The sequence below is a fragment of the Eptesicus fuscus genome, chromosome 6 (genome assembly GCF_027574615.1).
Source record: "Eptesicus fuscus isolate TK198812 chromosome 6, DD_ASM_mEF_20220401, whole genome shotgun sequence".
Lineage (NCBI taxonomy): Eukaryota > Metazoa > Chordata > Mammalia > Chiroptera > Vespertilionidae > Eptesicus > Eptesicus fuscus.
In genome coordinates, this window is record NC_072478.1 from 91,963,195 (window position 1) to 91,983,083 (window position 19,889).

The 19,889-nt window shown below is 43.5% G+C and overlaps 1 protein-coding gene across 1 annotated transcript in view; it reads left to right on the forward strand.

Annotated features, from left to right (window-relative positions):
* The window catches only part of SGCD (sarcoglycan delta), a 303,981-nt gene that overhangs the window by 173,457 nt on the left and 110,635 nt on the right, over positions 1 to 19,889 (forward strand). The window contains exon 4 of the mRNA XM_008152265.3: positions 12,590 to 12,677. Within this exon, the coding sequence (XP_008150487.2) occupies positions 12,590 to 12,677 (88 nt within the window). The remainder of the gene's footprint in view (positions 1 to 12,589; positions 12,678 to 19,889) is intronic.

Below are 19,889 nucleotides of genomic sequence, written 5' to 3' on the forward strand. Positions count from 1 at the left end.
GAAAATGAGGGTTGGTCTTGGTTTTAGCCTCCAGCCCTAGAAACATGTATTTTCAAATTATGCTCCTGAATCTCTCAAACCAGGAGGTTTTTCATCATGAAGTCTGAGCTGCGACCCTTCCACCCCCACATCTGCCACCCTCTCCTTCCCTGGGGTCATCCTCTGTGTGGCTGCTTTAGGCCATGCACTGTGAGAAGGGTATGGGTGGGCCAGGCAGCAAGTCTCATTGGTCCTGTTAAACTAGCAAAATGGAACTTGGGTTTAATACATGTTGGCTCATTTTTTTAAAAAAATGCTGTCTAGATAAATCTTGAAGCTACTTCTGCATTAAAAAAAAAATCATCTATGGTGATCCAGGTATTTCCACAAAAGGCAGAATATAGAACAATAATTAAAACTACAGACTGGAGAATAAGAAGTTTCAAATTTGCCACATTCTAGCAGTGAGACCTGGAGCAAGTTACCTAACTTCTCCTCAATTTCCTCATCTGTTAAGTGGGAATAATGATGCCAATCGCACTGGAGTACTGTGAGAATTAAAGGGTTTTGCATAGTTCTTGGTAACAGTGGTTTTAGACAAGACACTGAGTTCTTGAACCTCTATAGGAGACACACACACGTACTCTCTGACCTAGAGTCTGTTAGAGATCGCCACTGATCCAAGGGAATTTACCTTCCCGAACATGTCTCAAGAAGACATCAGCTCTAGAGTCTGAAGGTAATGAGAACTCTGCATTAATATAACGTTGTGTCAGTTTCTGTCTAATGATATTTATCGGCTCTAGGGAGTAAAAATTATGGAGCTCTTTATATTTTCCCCTCAATATCAGAAGTTTTCATAAAAAGCCTTCAGTGGTAACAGGGATCAGAGGTTAGAAATATAAATATGCATTGCCATGATAATGAAGTTAGGATTCTATTTTTGGGCTTGTTTTACTTATGGTTAGTTATTTCTATCAGTTTTCTTTCATCACCTTTGCTTTTTTTTCCCCTCAAATTACAAAACAAAGAATTTGGCAAGGAAATGGAGCCAGATGTAACAGTTTCCTTTTACATCTCTTAATAGAAGCAAACACGCTGAAATGTAATTTTTCTTCCTTGCACCAGAACTGTTTTCTACCCCCAGTTTCTCAGCTTCAGAGCAGTAGCAAAAGCCCTTTGGAAGGGAAAAGCCTTTCTTCTCATTGGAATGTAAATAAATTAAAATAATGTTGCATCAGCCAGTTCAAGAGGGAAACTTGGGACAGAAGACCTTCAGTTTCTCAAAGTTACGTGGGTTACACCCAGAAATGCTGCTAAGCACTGACATGAGTTTCCATATGGTGCTGGCATTAATTCAAGTGTGGGTCGTATTCATGCCACGGGGAAGAAGGATCATGGAATCTATAAAGCTGAAAGACTTTATAATAGAAAACAAAGCTTAAAATTCAGATGTGGAAGGAATTTACAACCCATTAGTAAGTTAATACTGGAAAATTATCAGAGTTTGGGATACTACTTTGTATTTTCCCCCCATCCTCTATATTTCAGACAAATGAAATGAACTGAAGAGAATTTAATTACAAACAGCATGGTGTAATAAAGTGATTATGAACACTGGCCTTGGCAGTAGACAAACTCCTGACCAGCTCAAGTCTGTCTTCTGCCTGTGGTTCTCTGGGTGAACTCAGATGAGTCCATTAACATCCTTGATCGTTAGTTTTCCCAACTGAAGAAAAGATGAGGGATAAAAATGTTTATAATTAATGAGACTGTTATTAGGTTGAAATGGTCCAATGCATGTAAAGTTCCTACTCTGGCACGTAGTGTAGACTCAGTAATAATTGCTGCTGTTGCCATTATTTATTAGCCATTGAGTTTCAGTAACAACCTCATTAATTAGAATTTACTCCAGGGGAGGGGGAAGAGAAACACACATGCAGGGAAGGCCAGTCTTAATGAAGGATAAGACTGAATTGAAGAAAATGTGGAGAGACATCCCATTCTGTTACTCCCACCTGCATACGGAGTACAGAGTCCTTGTGTTGACAAGATTTGATTCTTCTATGTTGTGGTTCTTGTGGAAGTCAGTTTTCCCCTCTGCAAATACGAAGTCACAGTAGATAGCTGCTGGCTTCTGGAGATTCTTCTGGGATTCTTTCAGGCCATTTTTTTTGCAGCCAGTGGTAGAAATAACTATCCCTGCCTTAACACATATTACAGATAAAGAATGGTCCTTCATTTGAAAGGAATTAACCAACACTCAGTAGCAAGAGACTGGCTGACATTTCTCCAGCCTCCTGTTAGTCCAGTGAACAAAGCAGTGAAACTCTTGGGAAAGTTTTTCTGACTTTTCAGACTTGGGCAACTTAGTTTTGATGAGTTAGAAACACAGATCGGACCTGTTCCTATTAGATAGGGGTCAGTGCCATTTGTTTCCCTGAAGGTAGAAATAATCAGATTGTAGAATTAAGTGGGGTGGTCAAGGTAGGCCTCTGTAGAAGTTGCCATTTGAGCAATGACATAAGGGAGATGAGGGAAGTAGCCATGAGATTATATATTGGAAGAGGGTTCTTGGCTGAGGTGCAAAGGTCCTGAGGCAGGACCATGTTTGTCATGTTGAGGAACGACAAGGAGGCCAGTATGGCTGAAGCAGAGTAACCAGAGGCACAGCAGGAGTAGATGAGGTCAGACAGGTGATAGGGACCAAACCCATGTAGTACCTTGCAGGCCATTGTAAAGGTTTTAACTTTTACTTTGAGGAAAAGGGCGGAGACATTGAAAGATTTTGGTCAAAGAAAGTGTGTTATCTGACTCAGTATTTCCTAAAGAACCACTCAGGTTGCTATTTTAGGATGATAGTGGTGCAGGGAGTGAGGAGAGGGAGGCAAGGATAAAAACAAGGAGAGCAGACAGGCTATTCAGAAATCCAAGTAATAGGTGAGAGTGCTCTGAGCCACGGGGTCTCAGAGGGATCAGATCCTGAATATAATGCAAAAGGTCCCTCTTTTCCCTCACCCTTAATTTCTTGAATTGTAATAACAACATTTCCCTAATTAACTTAAGAGAGTTTTTAATAAGAGGGAGATGGTGATTGTAGACAATTATTAACACTTACTCTGAAAGAGACACTGTGCAAAGTGCCCATCAACCCTATGAGGTCAGTTTAATTATTAACACTTTCTGCAGATAATGAATCTGAGGGATAGGGAGATCAAACCATATACCCAAGGACTCACTTTTTTGAGTGGTACAGCTGAGAGGCAAGCCCAGCCAGTCTGCCAGGAGGGTGGTCTGTGCAGTATGAAGCCTGTTCTCTCCTCACTCCCTTAAGTGTTTCAGGCTAAATCAGAGGGAGATTTGCTACATTCAGTATCTTTTCTGTCTGGAATTATTATCAAAGAATGAGGAAGTTGAGTGTGATGCTTAATGGTAGGAGAAATTTGTCCTTTACAATGCTGGTGTGTTGGTTGGCTGGAGAATTGATTTACTGAAAAGTACGGAAAAGTAAGGAGCAAGGAGTTACATAAAAACACCTTTTCCGTGCTCTCTTAAGGTCACAATGCATTGAAAACAATTTAATTGTGGTTAAATACACATAAACCATTTTTAAGTGTACAGTTCAGTGGCATTCAGCGCACTCACATTGTTGTGTAGTCACCATCCATCTTCAAAGTCTTTTCATTTTGCAAAACTGAAACTGTACCCATGAAGCACTAACTCCCCATCCCCCTTCCCCTCAGTCCCTGGCAGCCACCGTTCTACTTTCTGTCTGTGCATTTGACTACTCTTAGGAACCTCATCTAAGTGGAAACTCTTAGTATTTGTCCTTTTGTGACTGGCTTATTGCATTTAACGTAATATCCTCAAGGCTCATTTTGCAGCATGTGTCAGAATTTACTTCCTTTTTCAGGTGGAATAATATTTCATTGTATGTATATACAGTATATACCACATTTTATCTATCCATTCATCCTATTGATGAATCAAAACACATTTGAAGAATCGTATACCACATTGACTTAACTGCTTGAATTTTAGAGATGGCATGATTTTATAATCAAGTAGAAAGCCTCTTTCTTGCTACTAGACCATAAAGTGAGAGATCTGAAGGCATGCGGCCCGCCAGCTGCAAGTTTGACATGCTTGGTTCAGAGACACAGCCATAGGTTTGTGTACATGAACAGGACAGACTCTCAGTTCATGGAACTGAAATGTCTGTTGACTTTTCTTCCGTAGAATCATAAATGCGGAGTGTTTCCCACTGTACATTTTTATCTCATTTGTTACGTTGCACTTATCCTAAATTATGCTAATAATTGCTGTTTGCACAGCAATTCACATTTAGGGTTTCATTTAGGTTTTGTGAAAATTTTACTTTCCACAATAAGTAATAGATTTGTTCAAATATTAATCTAAGGAAATGCAATTTGACAGTTCTTCAAAGAATGTATAAAATTAATTATAATAGGAAGTCATTTCCATTTCAATAATTAGAGAAAAAACCTGCCAGCCTCAGATTATTCCCTTTCAACTAATATCATAGACCTGTTGTCCATCATTATGGTCCCACACATGCCCGTTGACCAAATTACATGAATCAAATAAGCGTTTTTGGGGTGTTTTATTCATACTTTATTTTAAAATAAAATCTGCATAGGCTCAGTTTTAAAAATCTAATTAATATATGCCAAACTAAAGATATTCCAATGTTCACTTCTGAAAGTTACTTCCATGGCTTGTTTTACCTGTTTTTAAATAGCTCTGGTTTCACTCCCACCTTCTAATCCTCATGCAGCCATGCTCCAACCACATTGGCCTCTCTCTGTGTCCCTGAAATATACCAAGCCCTCTCCCACCTCAGGGCCAGAACACATGTCTTTTGCTCTGTCTGAAAAGTTCTTTGTTCAGCTAATTCCCACTCATCCTGTGATTGCAGCAAAAAATGCCTCTCCTTTGGAAAGGCCTTCCCTGCTGGCCTTAATTACGGTAGGTTTCCCTGTATGTGCATAATCCACAAATATTTGTTTACCACAAACGGAGTGTGAGGAGCTGTGGGTGACACAAATGAGAGTTGAGATGTTGAGCCTGTAGATGACAAAGAAAAGCAGGGGCACAAATCATTACCCCAAATTCTTGCTGACATGAAGATTACATTATGCCTGGAATGTTTCATCTTACTTTGCATTCATTGCACTCATTGCAATTATGTAATCCTTGACGGAACTCAATTTAGTCTCCATCACATAACCCCCATCTAATAATGAGAAGATTTAAAAAAACAAGTCTTAATTGAGGATCCTTTTGTAAAATACCCAACAGGTTATTCCTCAAAGTTGGTAAGGTCATCAACTAGGCTGCAAGTTCTAGGGGAGCAGAGGCCACCTGCTCGGGGCTTGGCCCGCTGCTTTCTGTCTAGAAGATACCTTGAAGGTGTTAATGGAATGAGCTGATAAGGGGTAGTTGAAAGAGGACATACTCCATGCCACATGCCAGATGGGTGCTACAAGCCCAGGGGAGATTCCAGGCATAATGTAATCTTCATGTCAGGAAGAATTTGGGGTAATGATTTGTGCCCCTGCTTCTCCTTGTCATCTACGGGCTCAACATCTCAACTCTCATTTGCATCACCCACAGTTCCCCGCACTCCATTTGTGGTAAACAAATATTTGTGGATTATGTCCTCCTCCCGCCACACTCGGCTTTCTATATTTAGATCTTCACAGCAGCCATCCTTAAAGGTTTGACTTTTGAAAGCTCTCTTTGACAGCCGATGTCAACCTTCATTTAATTACTTCTTCTCTGGACAACTCTCTCTGGTGACTCTTAATGTGATCTGAGCATTCAGTTATTCAGCAAATATTTATTGACAGCCTAGTGGGTGCCGAGAAGGTGCCAGGAACTAGCAAAGCTGACAGTCCCCCTCCAGTGTCATGCTAACATGACAGCTCTTAAAGAATCATTAAACAGAGCAGTTCAGCTTGGTTCAATATTGAGAGAGACCTAAATGCACCCAAATTTGGGCACACTGCAGAGAGTAACTGAGCAGGAATGCTACGATGGAAAACCTGGACCCATTCCCAGCTTACTCTGATGAGTGCTTCGCAGTGTAGCTTTATTATTCACAACTGGAAAACTTTTTCAAAGAATAGGAATCCACCCAAAAATCATTATATAAAAATACTCCAAAGTAAAAGGGAAATGATCATTCTATAGTATTGTTGCCATGCTTTTGAAAGAGTCAATTTAAAGACAACAAAAGCATCCTATTCGAAATGATAATAATAGACACAGTTGATGCTTGCTGAAGATAAACTTACAAACTACCTTTCGGGATGATTTTAATGACAAATTTAAGTTTTTGTAATATTTTTCCTGGTTATATCAAGAGTTAGTATTATTTAGTGAACAATGATCACTGTAGCCAATACATTATGATACTTACTGCAAAGAAGCTGGTAACTTCTGATGACCCTGTTTTCTGTAAGCTGATTAGGGAAAAATGACAGTGTATAGAGAGCCCTGGGCAGAGAGGCCCATATGCTGTTGTTTATTTTAGTATTCCTAAAGACAAACTCCCATGGAAATAGATTTGTTTAAGGGAAAATTTTCTAATAACATGGTCAACCCCAATGGGAAATCACATGCCGATGATGTAGTAAGTTTCCTGACTACTCAGAGATGGGTGTCTTTCTGAAGTCTCAGAGTTCTAGATCTTGTTGACATACTAATATAGCTCTCCCAAAAATTTTGTTTACTTTATAATCCTATATAATAAAAGGCTAACATGCAAGTAGACCAGATGGTGGAACAACTGGTTGCTATGACATGCGCTGACCACCAGGGGGCATGTGCGAAACATGGCGGGCATTGGCCGCAGTGGGATGGTGGAGCAGGTGAGCGGGGGCGCCAGACCAAGGTGGGGAGCCAGTCACTGTCATTGGGGCGAGCCTCTGGTGGTTACTGAAAATTATTTGCTCCCTCGTGCTGCGGTCCCACCCAGCGCTCACACCCACTGCCAGCGCCAGTCCCACTTGCACCCAATGCCAGTGCTGGAGCTGCTGCTCGCACCTGCTGCCCGTGCCTGGCGCCAGTCCCGATCACTCAGCGCCATCAGTGGGTGCGAGAGGCCGGTGCCAGCCCTGATTGCACTTGAGGGCTTCTCCACCTCCCACTGCTTCTGAAGGGCGATCTGGATAGCAGCCACTGCTCACCCCGGCACCAGCCCCACTCTCACCGCTGCTGGAGCCGGCCCCAATTGCTCTGTACTGTCAGCGAGTGCGAGTGGAGCCGGCACTGTCAGTGCATGTGAGTAGCGGTGGTGGTAACAGGGCTGCCAGCAGACAGGGGACAGGGGGCCGCGGTGTGAGGGGCCGGGCCGAGACTCGCCCCTGTGCTTACCACAGCCTCACAGCCCACAGTTTCTTTCAAGGTGCACGAATTCATGCACTGGGCCCCTAGTAGTTTTATATATGTGTACAGAAAAGTTGTAAAGATAGTGCATAGTGTTCTTAAATACCTCACACCCAGTATCCCCTATTATTAATATCTAACATTAGTGCGGTGCCATGCTTTTTTTGTCACAATTTTAGTGAATCAATTGATACATTATTAGTAAGTGAAATCCATTCTTTATTCAGATTTCATTAGTTTTTACCTAACGTCCTTTTTTTTTTTTAATCCTCACCAGAGGATATATTAATATTTTTTATTGATTTTAGAGAGAGGAAGGGAGAGGGAAAGGAGAGAAACATCGATGCGAGAGAGAAACATTGATTGGTTGCCTCCCATACTCACCCTGACTGGGGATCCAACTTTGTATGTGCCCTGACCAGGAATTGAACCTACCACCTTTTGGTTTACGGGGCAACACTCCACTCAGCTGATCCACACTGGCCAGGGCCCTAACATCCTTTTTATGTCCAAGGATCTCATCCAGGCTGCCATAGTATATTGAATTGTCATGTTTCTTTAGGTTCTTTTTGGTTGTGACAGTTGCTCAGATTTTCCTTGATTTGATGACCTTACCAACCTCGAGGAGTACTGGTCGAGTATTTTACAAAAGGACCCTCTATTGAGACTTGTTTGATTTTTTTCTCATTATTAGATGGGGGTTATGGGTTTTGAAGAGGAGGCCCACATATATCAAGGTTGCATACTATAACATGATTCATCACTGTTGATGTTGACCTTGATGACCTGACGGAGCCAGTGCTCATCAGATTTTTCTGTTGTGAAGTGACCATCCCCCTTTCCACACTGTAATCTTTGAAAGGAAGTAACTATGTGCAGCCCACTCTTAAGAAGTGGGGAGTTAACTATGAAAATTGTTAGGAATTCTTCCACATGGGAGATGTGTTTATTCTCTTCCACTTATTTATCTACTCAATCATTTATTTTATATCAGGATGAGCTCATGGATATTTACTTTATGATTTGGGTTATAATTCAATACTACATTATTTATTTTGTTGTTCAAATTGTTCCAGCATTGGAAGCTCTTTCTGTTGTCTCCTGTGTCCCTTTGACATCCTCTCATAATTGTGGGGTGTTTTTCTGTCAGTTTCTTTGTTTTCTAAGCACTTTCTTCCTTTCTGGCACTAAAAGAAACTCCAGGATCGTCTTTTATATTTCCTGCCCCAGTCCTAGAATCAGCTACTTTCTAAGGAGCCCTCCTAATGTATGTTTTGTTTGTTCCTTTGTTATAGTTTATAAAGTATTTTGGTCGCCCCTGTGCTTGGCACTTGACATACATTGTCTTTCTTTGTTTTCATGTCAATACCATTAGGTAAGCTTTAACTTAATTTCATAAATGTAGAAATTGAGGCTCAAAGAATGTAAACGTTTTACACACAGCCACACAGTTAGTTAAAAATAGAGTTGTGATTCCAGCCCAGATCTGTCTTGCTCCACAGCTTACACTCTGAACCTTCACTCCACAAGGCCAGCCTCCCTTGTTATCCAAGTTAACATTAGATGGAAACTATGCTATTGTGAACCACCCTGAAAAGACGAAAGCCAGCCAACCTTTCCTCTGGGAAGACCCTCAGGATTCTCATCACATTGATCCCTTTCTTCTTTGAACTTCCTTTGCACTGAGAGTTTAAAGCCTTCCCTAAATGTAGAAGTTGTTTATGTGCTATCTTGTGGTTTTCTCCATCTATCTCAATTCCCAGATCAGGTAGCTAGCTCCTCAGAGGGCAAGGCAAATATACCACCATCTAGGATTTTCAGAACAGACTGTGGTGATATAGCTGCCATCAAGGACAAATATTTAAGTATGTACCTTTCATACCAGGAAAGCATAGATATCAATTGAAGTGATAGCACGTTGTCGTTATGGTAACTTTGCATTGACTCAGTTTCCCCCTGGGCAAGGAGCTTCTCAAAGATAAAGGTCATGTATTTTCCATTCTACAGGGCCTAGAATAGTATATAACATGTTCTAGGTACTTAGTATACATAAAATGCTTAACATTTATTGACTTCAGGAAAATAAAAATGTGCAAGAAAGGAAAAGGATGTGTAGTTAAAGAATACTCCTTGACTCAGCTGTGGACACTGTAACATAATCATAATAATGTATATTCCAAATACTGATTTAGCTGAAGTTGTAAGGAAGAATCCGTACCATTGCCGAAATTCAATGGGATAATGTCTAAAGTTGATAAATCAAGAGATCACGTAGAAGCATGATTAGGGCCACAACAAATTAGGGCTTGGTTCAATTAAGTTACATGCCCAAAGTCACCGAGCTAGGAAATGGTAGAGATTAGAAGTGGGATGGGCTGACTCTAGGTTTCTCCTGCTCACATGGCGCAGAGTGGGTGCTCAATTACATGGGCCATGAGTTTGTTGATGGTGGAGAATGCATAGAAAAAGCCACAAAACAGTTAAGTCATTTTCTCAAGGCTCCACACTGGTCATGGCCATGCAGCTCACCCAGTTCTCTGATGCCAGGTTGCTCTTCTCTCTGTGGCATCATGTTGCTGAATCTACAAAGAGAAATGTTAGAGTGTTAACTTCTAGACACTAGACACGTAGAACCTCCTGTTCAGGTTCCAAGTTCCGAATTCTCACATTTCTTACATTGTTTTTAAGTTGTAAGTACAATCACTAAGTACTGCGGAAGCAATGCCAAAGAAACTATTTCTGGCTGATTGTTGTTTCCTAATGGACAGAAGAAAACCTATGTCAATATTAGGTTTAATGTATTTCTTCTACTCTGATCCAATTTAAAAAACAAAACATTTCATCTGGCAAAATATGAATTTGAAGGCATTGTGGGAGATTACGATGAATCTGTGGTGGCCTTGATGTGGCAGAGGTCATCATCTGTCCCCCCAACACTAGGACAACAGCTCTCACACAAGGCTACTAGTTATTCAGGGCCTGAGTGGGTCACGGACACTGGTTACCCATTTTATCAGTTGACCTTGGCTGAGAGAGAGCTTAACTCTAGACTATTTGTCTATGGAAAACTGCCTTGGCATTGGCCACCTCATCCCCTCATTCACCTGTGGAAACCATCTCAGGCCTGGGTGTGGGCTGCCTGTCAGGATAGCCCTGCCTTATGCAGGCAGTAGGCTGGTATCACTGATACGGGTCTACACCCACCAGTTTCAGAAGGAAAAGACACTAGACAATCAGCCCACAACCTTTCTCCTCCATGACCTCATTTTTGCATTTCTTCTTGATAAAACCATATCTATGTTCTTTTCAAGGCTCAAGCATTGTCATCTCCTTTGCTTCCCACTCCACAGCTTCACGAATAATCTTACTCTTCAGGAAAGTTCCCCCACACTTTGTTTGTAGCTCCCTAATCACCTACTGTTCTCTGCCTGGTGTCATATGGGTGCCCATCTCATTGTCCCCAGTAGAAAGAACATAAGTCTTCAGTTTCCTCACAACTCTTAGGACGGTGATTTTTCTAAGTCTGGGACTCAGTGGATACTGGGTTGTTGAATTTCAGGCACATGTATGCCATGTGGTAAAAAAGGTTTAGGAAGACAAGAATACCCACATTCTTTTTTCTAACAACAGCTATCTGATTACTGACATGTTCTGTCAGGGATTCATCCTTTAGTTATGGCTTTAATTTACTTCAGGATAGGGAAAACACTAAGCCAGAGGCAAACTATGGCCTGTGGGCTAAGTCCAACCCTTTGCCCATTCTCATATGGGATAATTTTTACATTTGTTCTTTTTTGAAATTTAATTCATTGGGGTGACATGGGTTAATGAAATTATATAGTGCCTTGGCCAGGTGTCTTAGTTGGTTGGAGCATCATACCGTACACCAAAAGTTTGCTGGTCCATTCCCGGTCAGGGCACATATCTAGGTTGCAGGTTTGATTCCCAGTTAGGGCACATACAAGAGGCAAGCTATCAATGTTTCTTTCTCACATTGATGTTTCTCTCTCTCCCTTCCTCGCTCTAAAAATTAATAGACATATCATCAGGTGAGGATTAAAAAATATAAAAAATAAAAATACAATTATATAGGTTTCAGGGGTACAATTCTATAATACATCATCTGTACATTGTATTGTGTGATCACCACCCCAAGCCAAGTCTCCTTTCCTCATCATTTATCCCTTTTTTACCCTCTCCTACCTCCCCCTCCCTCCTTTCTCTCTGGTAATCTAATTTTTACATTTTTCAATGATTGGTGAGGAAAAAGACGAAAAATACTTTATAACACAGTAAGATCACATAAATTTGAAATTATATGATGTCACTGTTGATGAATAAAGTTTTATGGAATGCAGCCATACCCATTTGTCTGGCAAGATGTGTCTGTGGCTGTTTTGCAGCAAAACAGCAGTTAGCAGTTGAGTAGTTACCACAGAGACTGTACATCCCACAAAGCCTAAACTGTTTACCATCAGACCCTGTGCAGAAAAAGTCTGCCAACCCCTGTTCTGAGTCATCCGCAGCAATGTCTACGATGGTATAAAAAAGGAGTTGGGTGATCTTTTTTATAAAGGAGGGAATTGGAGGAAAGCACAGGATACCTGAAGGAAAACACTTGGAAACAAGAGAAGGAAGAAAGGGGAGGCAGAGGCCCACTGGGAAGTGCCAGGTCTCTGGGTTTTGTGCATCTGGGTGGCAAAAATCTCCACTAAGCAACCTCAGTCTTTGTGGATTCTCACAGATGGTGGACATCAGCGGGGAAGACATTGGCTATTTTATATAAGCTTTATGGTCTCTATTAAGGACTCTGCATGGTTCCTTTGGACAAATTATAAAGTAGGAAAGATGAGAGTAGAAGGTTATCAGTCATTCCCTACCATTCCATGTACCAACACTAACTAACACCAAAGGGCTCTAGGTAGCCCACTTGTCTGACTCAACCTTGTGGGGGAAGGGGGTGTCTATGTTGAGTGTATATCTATCTGTGTATTTCTTTAGAGGGGGAATTCATTTTGGATGAATGCCAATGAATTATCACATATGTGGGGATCATTAAACACTTGAAGTTTATAAATAAAGACATCAATTAGAACTTGGCTAAAATCAGTGCAGCTTCTTCAAGAGTTGGGGTGATCGTGTTTTGTTTAGAAAGCTACTGTCATTTTCATGTGTTTCTCTTCTTTTCTTATTACAGGGTAATGCCCTATACTTCAAATCAGCCAGAAACGTGACAGTGAACATTCTCAATGACCAGACTAAAGTGCTAACTCAGCTGATAACAGGTAAGAGAAGAAAGAACCTCGCAGCGCCTGGTCCATGCTAAGCACTCAGAAAATGCAGAGCCAAAGCTTGAATGTAAACCATGTGAACTAAAGAAAGCAGTGTCTGCTAACACGTTTTACAGGGTGGAGAAAGGGAAGGTAGCGTGTGCTCCATGGTTCTACCAAAGGGTAAAGTGTCTTCCTAAAGACACATGTAACGTATGCAAATCCAATGATACCTGTTTAGGGGGAATAGACTGGTTTTCATGTAGCATCGCCCCCAAACACAAGCCAGGATCTTCCACTGGTGTCGACCACAAAAAAGCTCTGCTCCAGCGCTGGAGGAAAGCTGGCTGTGTTGGTTAGTTGAGAGAGAGCACAGTGTACACAAAATGGTGCTCACCATACTTCATGGGGTATAAAAGGGATCTTTAATGATAGTTTGAATTCAGCTGAATTTGCCAGATTCGCTGACTTTCAACTTACCTCAGTTGCAAGATGCAGATGTACCCCCACTGAAAATGTTTGTGTGGCTCCTTTGCAGATAGCAGATCTGCCCCTAACAGCTGTGGAAAGCACCTCCAGGGTTCTAAGCTGCATATTCCTGAAATGGAAACAGGGATTGATTGTTCACAGTAATGCTTCTGGTGTTACACGGGGGCCTCATGGCCCTGGTAACGTGCTGTGTGGTATGACCAGTGCCCCTGAGGTATGGCTAGTGCCCCCATCGGTATGTCACGAGCAGCAGTAAACAGAAGCCAGCAAGCACCTCACAGTGGAAAGGAAACAAAGGGGTGTCTGAATGGCATTGTTCTACGTCCAAACAGAAAATGCCATTTTCTGGCCTCAGGGCTGAGAGGAAAATATACAGATGGACATTTTGAGAAGGCAGTTGCCCACCTGCCCTGAATGAAATCTTACTGCGACTGAAACATCTGGTGCCCCACTAACACGCATGGCCCAGGGAAATGGATGCCTGCATGCCCAGTCTGGCTGGGAAAGAGCCTCCCGGTCTGCTCCACAGGAGCCCTGCCTATGGCTGTCTGGGGTCCACAGCCCATGGGTGACTTGGACCATCTACCAGTGAAGAACTCAGGGGTGGAAAGAGCAGTCCATAAACAGGTTGATCCGGCGGGCCCGCATGTGGATTGTTGGCGATGCTTACCGAACATCTGGCCCACAGTCACTATGCTAAATAATTAAATAAACAGCTTCAGTAAGCAATGATTTAAGTAGCTTGTGTGAAAATTGCCTCCAGGAGGGGAATAAATCCAACCTCCAGCTCCCAGAGTTCCACATTCAAAAGGAACTTATTTAGCCTGTTGATCATTTGCCATTTATTCGCAGTGGGAGATTTGGTTGATTTGAGAGATTTTGTTTTGATGAAACTGAAACTGCCCAAATGACTATTTCTTAGCAAAGAAGCAAAGAATCAGTTTTTCTCCCCGTTTCTTCCTTCTTTTCTCCTCACCCTCTCCCTCCCCTCCCCCTATCTCTCTCCCTCCTCCCCCCCCCCCCCCTCTCTCTCTCTCTCTTTTCTCTCTACTGTTCTCTCCACTCTCTTGCCTCCCTCCTTCCCTGTCTTCTGTTTTTCTGTCTCTCCTGCCCAAGTCAGCCCCTCTTGGGAGCTGACACACCTATCCTTAACTCTTAAGGCCAGGCACAAGATAGCTAATGTTAGCATGAGATGAGCAAAAAGCCATTCTGCCAGTAGCTGGGAAGAGCCTTTCAAGATGATTTCTAAAGAGGATAGCAGATGTGTTCAAAATATAATTCTAAGCACTCCTACACACACACACCCCACCCCGAAAGTTTTCCTTCAGGCTTCTCCATTGACATTTATACACACACAGTTGCAGCTCCAGGAGATTCCTCTAAAGCATGTTATAGTTGCTGGTTTACTTATCCGAGAGCAAATGACTCCTGTCGTCCAAGAGTCCAGGTTTACTACGGCAATCCAGAGGATTCAAGAATTCCCATTTAGTTGGTGTGGCTCAATGGTTGAATGTTGACCTAGAAACCAAGAGGTCATGTTTCAATTCCTGGTCAGAGCATATGCCCTGGTTGGGGCTCGATCCCCAGTAGGGCGTGTGCAGGAGGCAGCCGATTGATGATATTTCTCTCTCATTGATGCTTCTATCTCTCTGTTCCCTTCCCTCCTTCCCACCCTCCCCCCCTCCCCTCATCTCTCTCAAATCAATAAAAACATTAGGGGGAAAAAGAATTCCTGTTTACCTAAGGAATGTCTCAAAGCCCAGAAGAAATTCCAATATTGGCAATTCAGGTACCCTTTTCCAATGAAGCAATGCTTTAAGTGATGGTTAAGTTCCCAGGCTAGACAACAAATAGATTTTTGCCTTAGACCGCTGCTGATTTTAGTGTCCGCTCAGTAGTGGGTCCTAGCAGGAAACCCTTGGACCTGCCACAATAAAATGGTGGGGGAATCTTCCACAACATCTCGCCAGAATGGGGAAGGGACCCAGTACCAAGAGAGTTGGGGAAAGAAATTCGGCTCGGTAGACTGCAGGCCTTTCTGGCATCCATATTGATGGCCACTGAGGATGCATCCTGGTGGGTTCCAGGTCGCCCTGTGGAGGAGATTAATGGAAAAGGTGCTTTACTTCACGCACAGACTACCATGTACAGAGCAGGGGAACTGGAGATTAGTTCCAGGTTACACATAGTGGTTTTTCTACCCCCGAGAGGAACAATGGGCTCACCTCCTGAGTAGTCAAGACTCTGGTTCCATTTGAATTCTTTCTAGAACAGCGATTTTCAACCTTTTCCATCTCATGGCACACATACACGAGTTCCTAAAATTCTACAGTACACCAAAATTATATTGTTTGCCTATCTGACAAAAACAACTGGTATAATGTTGATTCATTCACATGGGATGACTATTGTTGTGTTGGCAGTTGCCATTATTTGACAATCTAAGGGAAAAGAGGTCAGTGCCCCTGACTGAATAGTCAGGTATTAAAAATTATTGTGGCACACCAGCGTGCCAGGGCACACTGGTTGAAAACTCTGTCCTAGAATCTTTGTTTTAAGATCTCACCATGTCCGAGGAGGTTTGGCAGCCCCAGGTGAAATTGACAAAAGCACAAACCTCAGTCTCTCTGTGAGGTTTTGGCTAAAACTACCAATTAATGAGTTCGCTACACCCAAATGGTTCTGGCCCTTGGTAAATTCCATTTTGTGTTCTGAGAAACCCTGCAAAGCAAGTAACTTAGTTGTGTTTTCTGTTCTCTGATTACTGCCATCATCTCTTCAGTACACTCTCCTGTACATCACAGGTACCATTCATAAGTTCAGAGTAAACACAGTTTACACAGAGGCAGGTGGTCTCGACTCCTCAGGGGCCCCGTCTCATGTGATGGCCCAGGTCTGTGGTCGGCAAACTGCGGCTCACGAGCCACATGTGGCTCTTTGGCCCCTTGAGTGTGGCTCTTCCACAAAATACCACGGCCTGGGCGAGTCTATTTTGAAGAAGTGGCGTTAGAAGAAGTTTAAGTTTAAAAAATTTGGCTCTCAAAAGAAATTTCAATCGTTGTACTGTTGATATTTGGCTCTGTTGACTAATGAGTTTGCCGACCACTGGCCCAGGTCCATGGAGGCAAAGTCCAAGTATTTGTGTTCCCCAGTCATGCCACCACTTTGCCATCTGATTGGATCTAGAGTGGGCAACCTGGGCTCACCTGTGCCCATTCCAGGGTCATTCATTCATTCATTCATTAGCACTCCTTTACCTCCTGATCCCCAAATACCCCCTAAAAAAAGGTAACCTGAAGCATTGACAAGTAATACAGACTCTCCTGAAGGTTAGGGTATCACCAAGAAGGCAGCCACATCTTAGCCCTCCCAGGACAATTAATCCGAAGCCCTCGCCATACATCTGTATTCTTTTTTTTTTTTTTTTAATTTCTTTATTGATTAAGGTGTCACATATTTGTCCTCATCCCCCCATTCCCATCCCACCCCTCTCCCCACGCATGCCCCAATCCCCTGTTGAACTTAACCGTTGGATAGGCTTATATGCATGCATACAGGTCCTTTGGTTGAACTCTCCCCCTCCCCCCCACCCTCCCCCTACCCTCCCCTATCCTCCCTCTGAGGCCCGATAGTCCGATCGATGCCTCCTTGTTTCTGGTTCTGTTCTTGTTCCTCAGTCTCTGTTGTTCATCATTTCCTCTAGATGAACGAGATCATATGTCACTAGATATATACTAATAAGAACTGAATGTGAGACGAGCAATAATATTTATGCTGACAGGCAAATGAATCAATCTGTAGCGAGCTTCCCCCTGGACCAACAGTTCTTTTGAGACCCAATTTCGATGTCCAGTAGTTCCTTATGTGTACATGTCAGCACTGACCCCTCAGCTCTGGATGGTGGACAAATGGTGGTAATGGAGTTCCGACTCCCTCTGGTTTGGTCTCGGCCGAACCCAGGGGCACAGCGTCACCCGGACTAAGGGGCACGTGGCCTCACCCATACCGAAGGGGAGCGTGGTCTCACCCGGGCCTGGGACCCAGCCTCACCCGGATGGATCCAGGGGCGCACGGCCTCACCCGGACCCAGGATCTGGCTTCACCCGTACCCAGGGACGCTTGGCCTCTCCCAGACCCAGGGGTACGTGGCCTCACCCGGGCTTAGTTGCACAAGGCCTCACCTGGATCCAGGGACACATGGTCTCTCCCGGACCCAGGGACGCTTGGCCTCTCCCAGACCCAGGGCCACTTGGGCTCACCCGGGCCTAGGTGCACGAGGTCTCACCCGGATCCAGGGACACATGGTCTCACCCGGACCCAGGGACGCTTGGCCTCTCCCAGACCCAGGGCCACTTGGGCTCACCCGGGCCTAGGTGCACGAGGCCTCATCCGGATCCAGGGACGCATGGTCTCACCCAGACCCAGACACGCTTGGCCTCTCCCAGACCCAGGGCCACTTGGGCTCACCCGGGCCTAGGTGCACGAGGCCTCACCCGGATCCAGGGACACATGGTCTCACCCAGACCCAGGGACGCTTGGCCTCTCCCCGACCCAGGGCCACTTGGGCTCACCCGGGCCTAGGTGCACGAGGCCTCACCCGGATCCAGGGACACATGGTCTCACCCGGACCCAGGGATGCTTGGCCTCTCCCAGTATTCTTTCAGGCGCGCTCTCTCTCTCTGGTCCTTGTTTCCAGCTTTCTACTTCCCCTCATCCTGTACAAGCTCCTTTTCTATCTGCTCCTCATGTTGATTCCATCTTCCTCCTCCTTCCTGGACAAATAAACATCCTTTTTTTTAATTATGAAGCAATTATGAAAGCTCAGCTCCAGACCCAGATCTTCCACTAATTCACCTGATGACCTTGAGAGAGCACTCAACCTTCCTGCCAGGTACTCTTCTCACCTGCAGCATGGAGGCAGTCAGAGAAGACAATGCCCAGGCCCCGTGCCATTGGAAATTGGGGTTGTGTTTGCTTGTTCAGTTCCCCACTCACTAAGAAGCTTTCCCAATGCCCTTCTTTTTATCAGAGGGCTAGTGTGGATGTTCTGGGAAGAGATCAAGTCTGCCTGTTGGACGTGATCATGTGCGTGAGGCAAGTGCCCTAAAGGTTTTGGTCATTAATTCTTTTAAGTGTGTTATGACCACTGCATTAGATGAGACAATCATAGGAAAAATCCCCTACATTTCACAGTGTTTTTTTGCCTCCAAAGTTCTTTTTATAAGCAATGTAATGTGATCATTTTAAACTTCTGATGGGGTAGATAAGATAGGGTGATAGTACAATTTTACAGATGCAGAAAATGAGGTTCGGAAAGACCGAATGATTTGCTGAAAGTCACATTACCAGAAAATGAGCAGCCCCAGACATGCAGGGGCTGGCTGGGAAGTATCAGCCAAGCCTTCGGTTTGCCCATTTGACCATAAATAATTTCACAGAGCATCAACACCAGACAAGGCCACTCAGTGGCCAGGAAGGATAAAGACAAAACAGAGACAGCTCAGACAGAATGAAAATGTTTATCCAAACCACAAAAATGACCAAACATTCCTCTAACCTAGCTAATAGGACTGTTGTTTCTTTATCCATTACACTTTTGGCATGGCTCTGGTCTTTCCTACCTCTAGAAAAGATTTATTAAGATACCAATCATATAATTACCCCCACTTCCTGACAGGAGCTAATTCCAAGCAAAGTCTTGCTTCCTTAAACTCAGCCCTAAATAACCTAATATAAGGCCAAATACTATGTAATAAGTCCTTCCTTATTACCGACATGCCTCCAGTAATATAAGATTTTTGGGTGTATTGGTTTACTCTCTTATAGCAATGAGTACTAAACCCAACTTGTTCAACAACTGTTGTGTTCCTGGCCATTTTTGCCTGGAAGGCATGAGGACTCTTTTATTCCTACATTTTATTAATAGTGAGAAGGAAGCAAAAATTCTATATCAGAATCTCCTGGAAAATTCTGGTTAAATATAAGATTTTTAGATCCTAACCTCACTTTTTTTTTCTGTATGAATTTCCAGACCAAAGGATATATTCCTTTTGACCTGACCTGGGCTTGATGAGGGTGATGACACTGGGCTTTTTCTGATGAACTTCATGTGTTCAGGTAGCTCCAGCTCAGGCAGACTGAATTGTCTCATCTGTTGTTTTTTTAGGAATTCTAGCACATTAACCTGTTTTATTTTTCCCATAGTACCTAAAACCCTCTGTGTCTATTTATTTATAAACTAGAGACCCAGTGCACAAATTTGTGCACAGGTGGGATCTGGCTGGCCTGCCCCATCAGAGCCAAGCTGGTAGAGCTGCCTAGGGGGAGGGGCCGCAGATGGTTGGCCGGCCAGCACCCCCCCCCCAATTGGGGTGGGTGAGGCAATCAGGGGCGGGCTGGCCGAGGGGAGGGGCCATGGGCAGTTGGCCAGCTGGCCCCATCCCCTGGTCAAATTCCCAATTAAAATCCCGGTTGAGGGGACAATTTGTATTAGCCTTTTATTACATCAGATGTTTCAACTTATATGCACTTGTCTCCATCAGAAGATAAGTGTTTTGGGACCAGGCGCCTTGTCCTTTTTATGCCGCCATAGTCCCACCTTCAAGAATAGTATCTGTTGTCATATAATAAACCCTCTGAAATTTATTTTTTATGGAATAAAATTCTAGCATAAAAGATTCAACAACTTCCTAGGCAAGTCATTGCAAGATATTATAACCTTTCCTGCCAGGAAATATA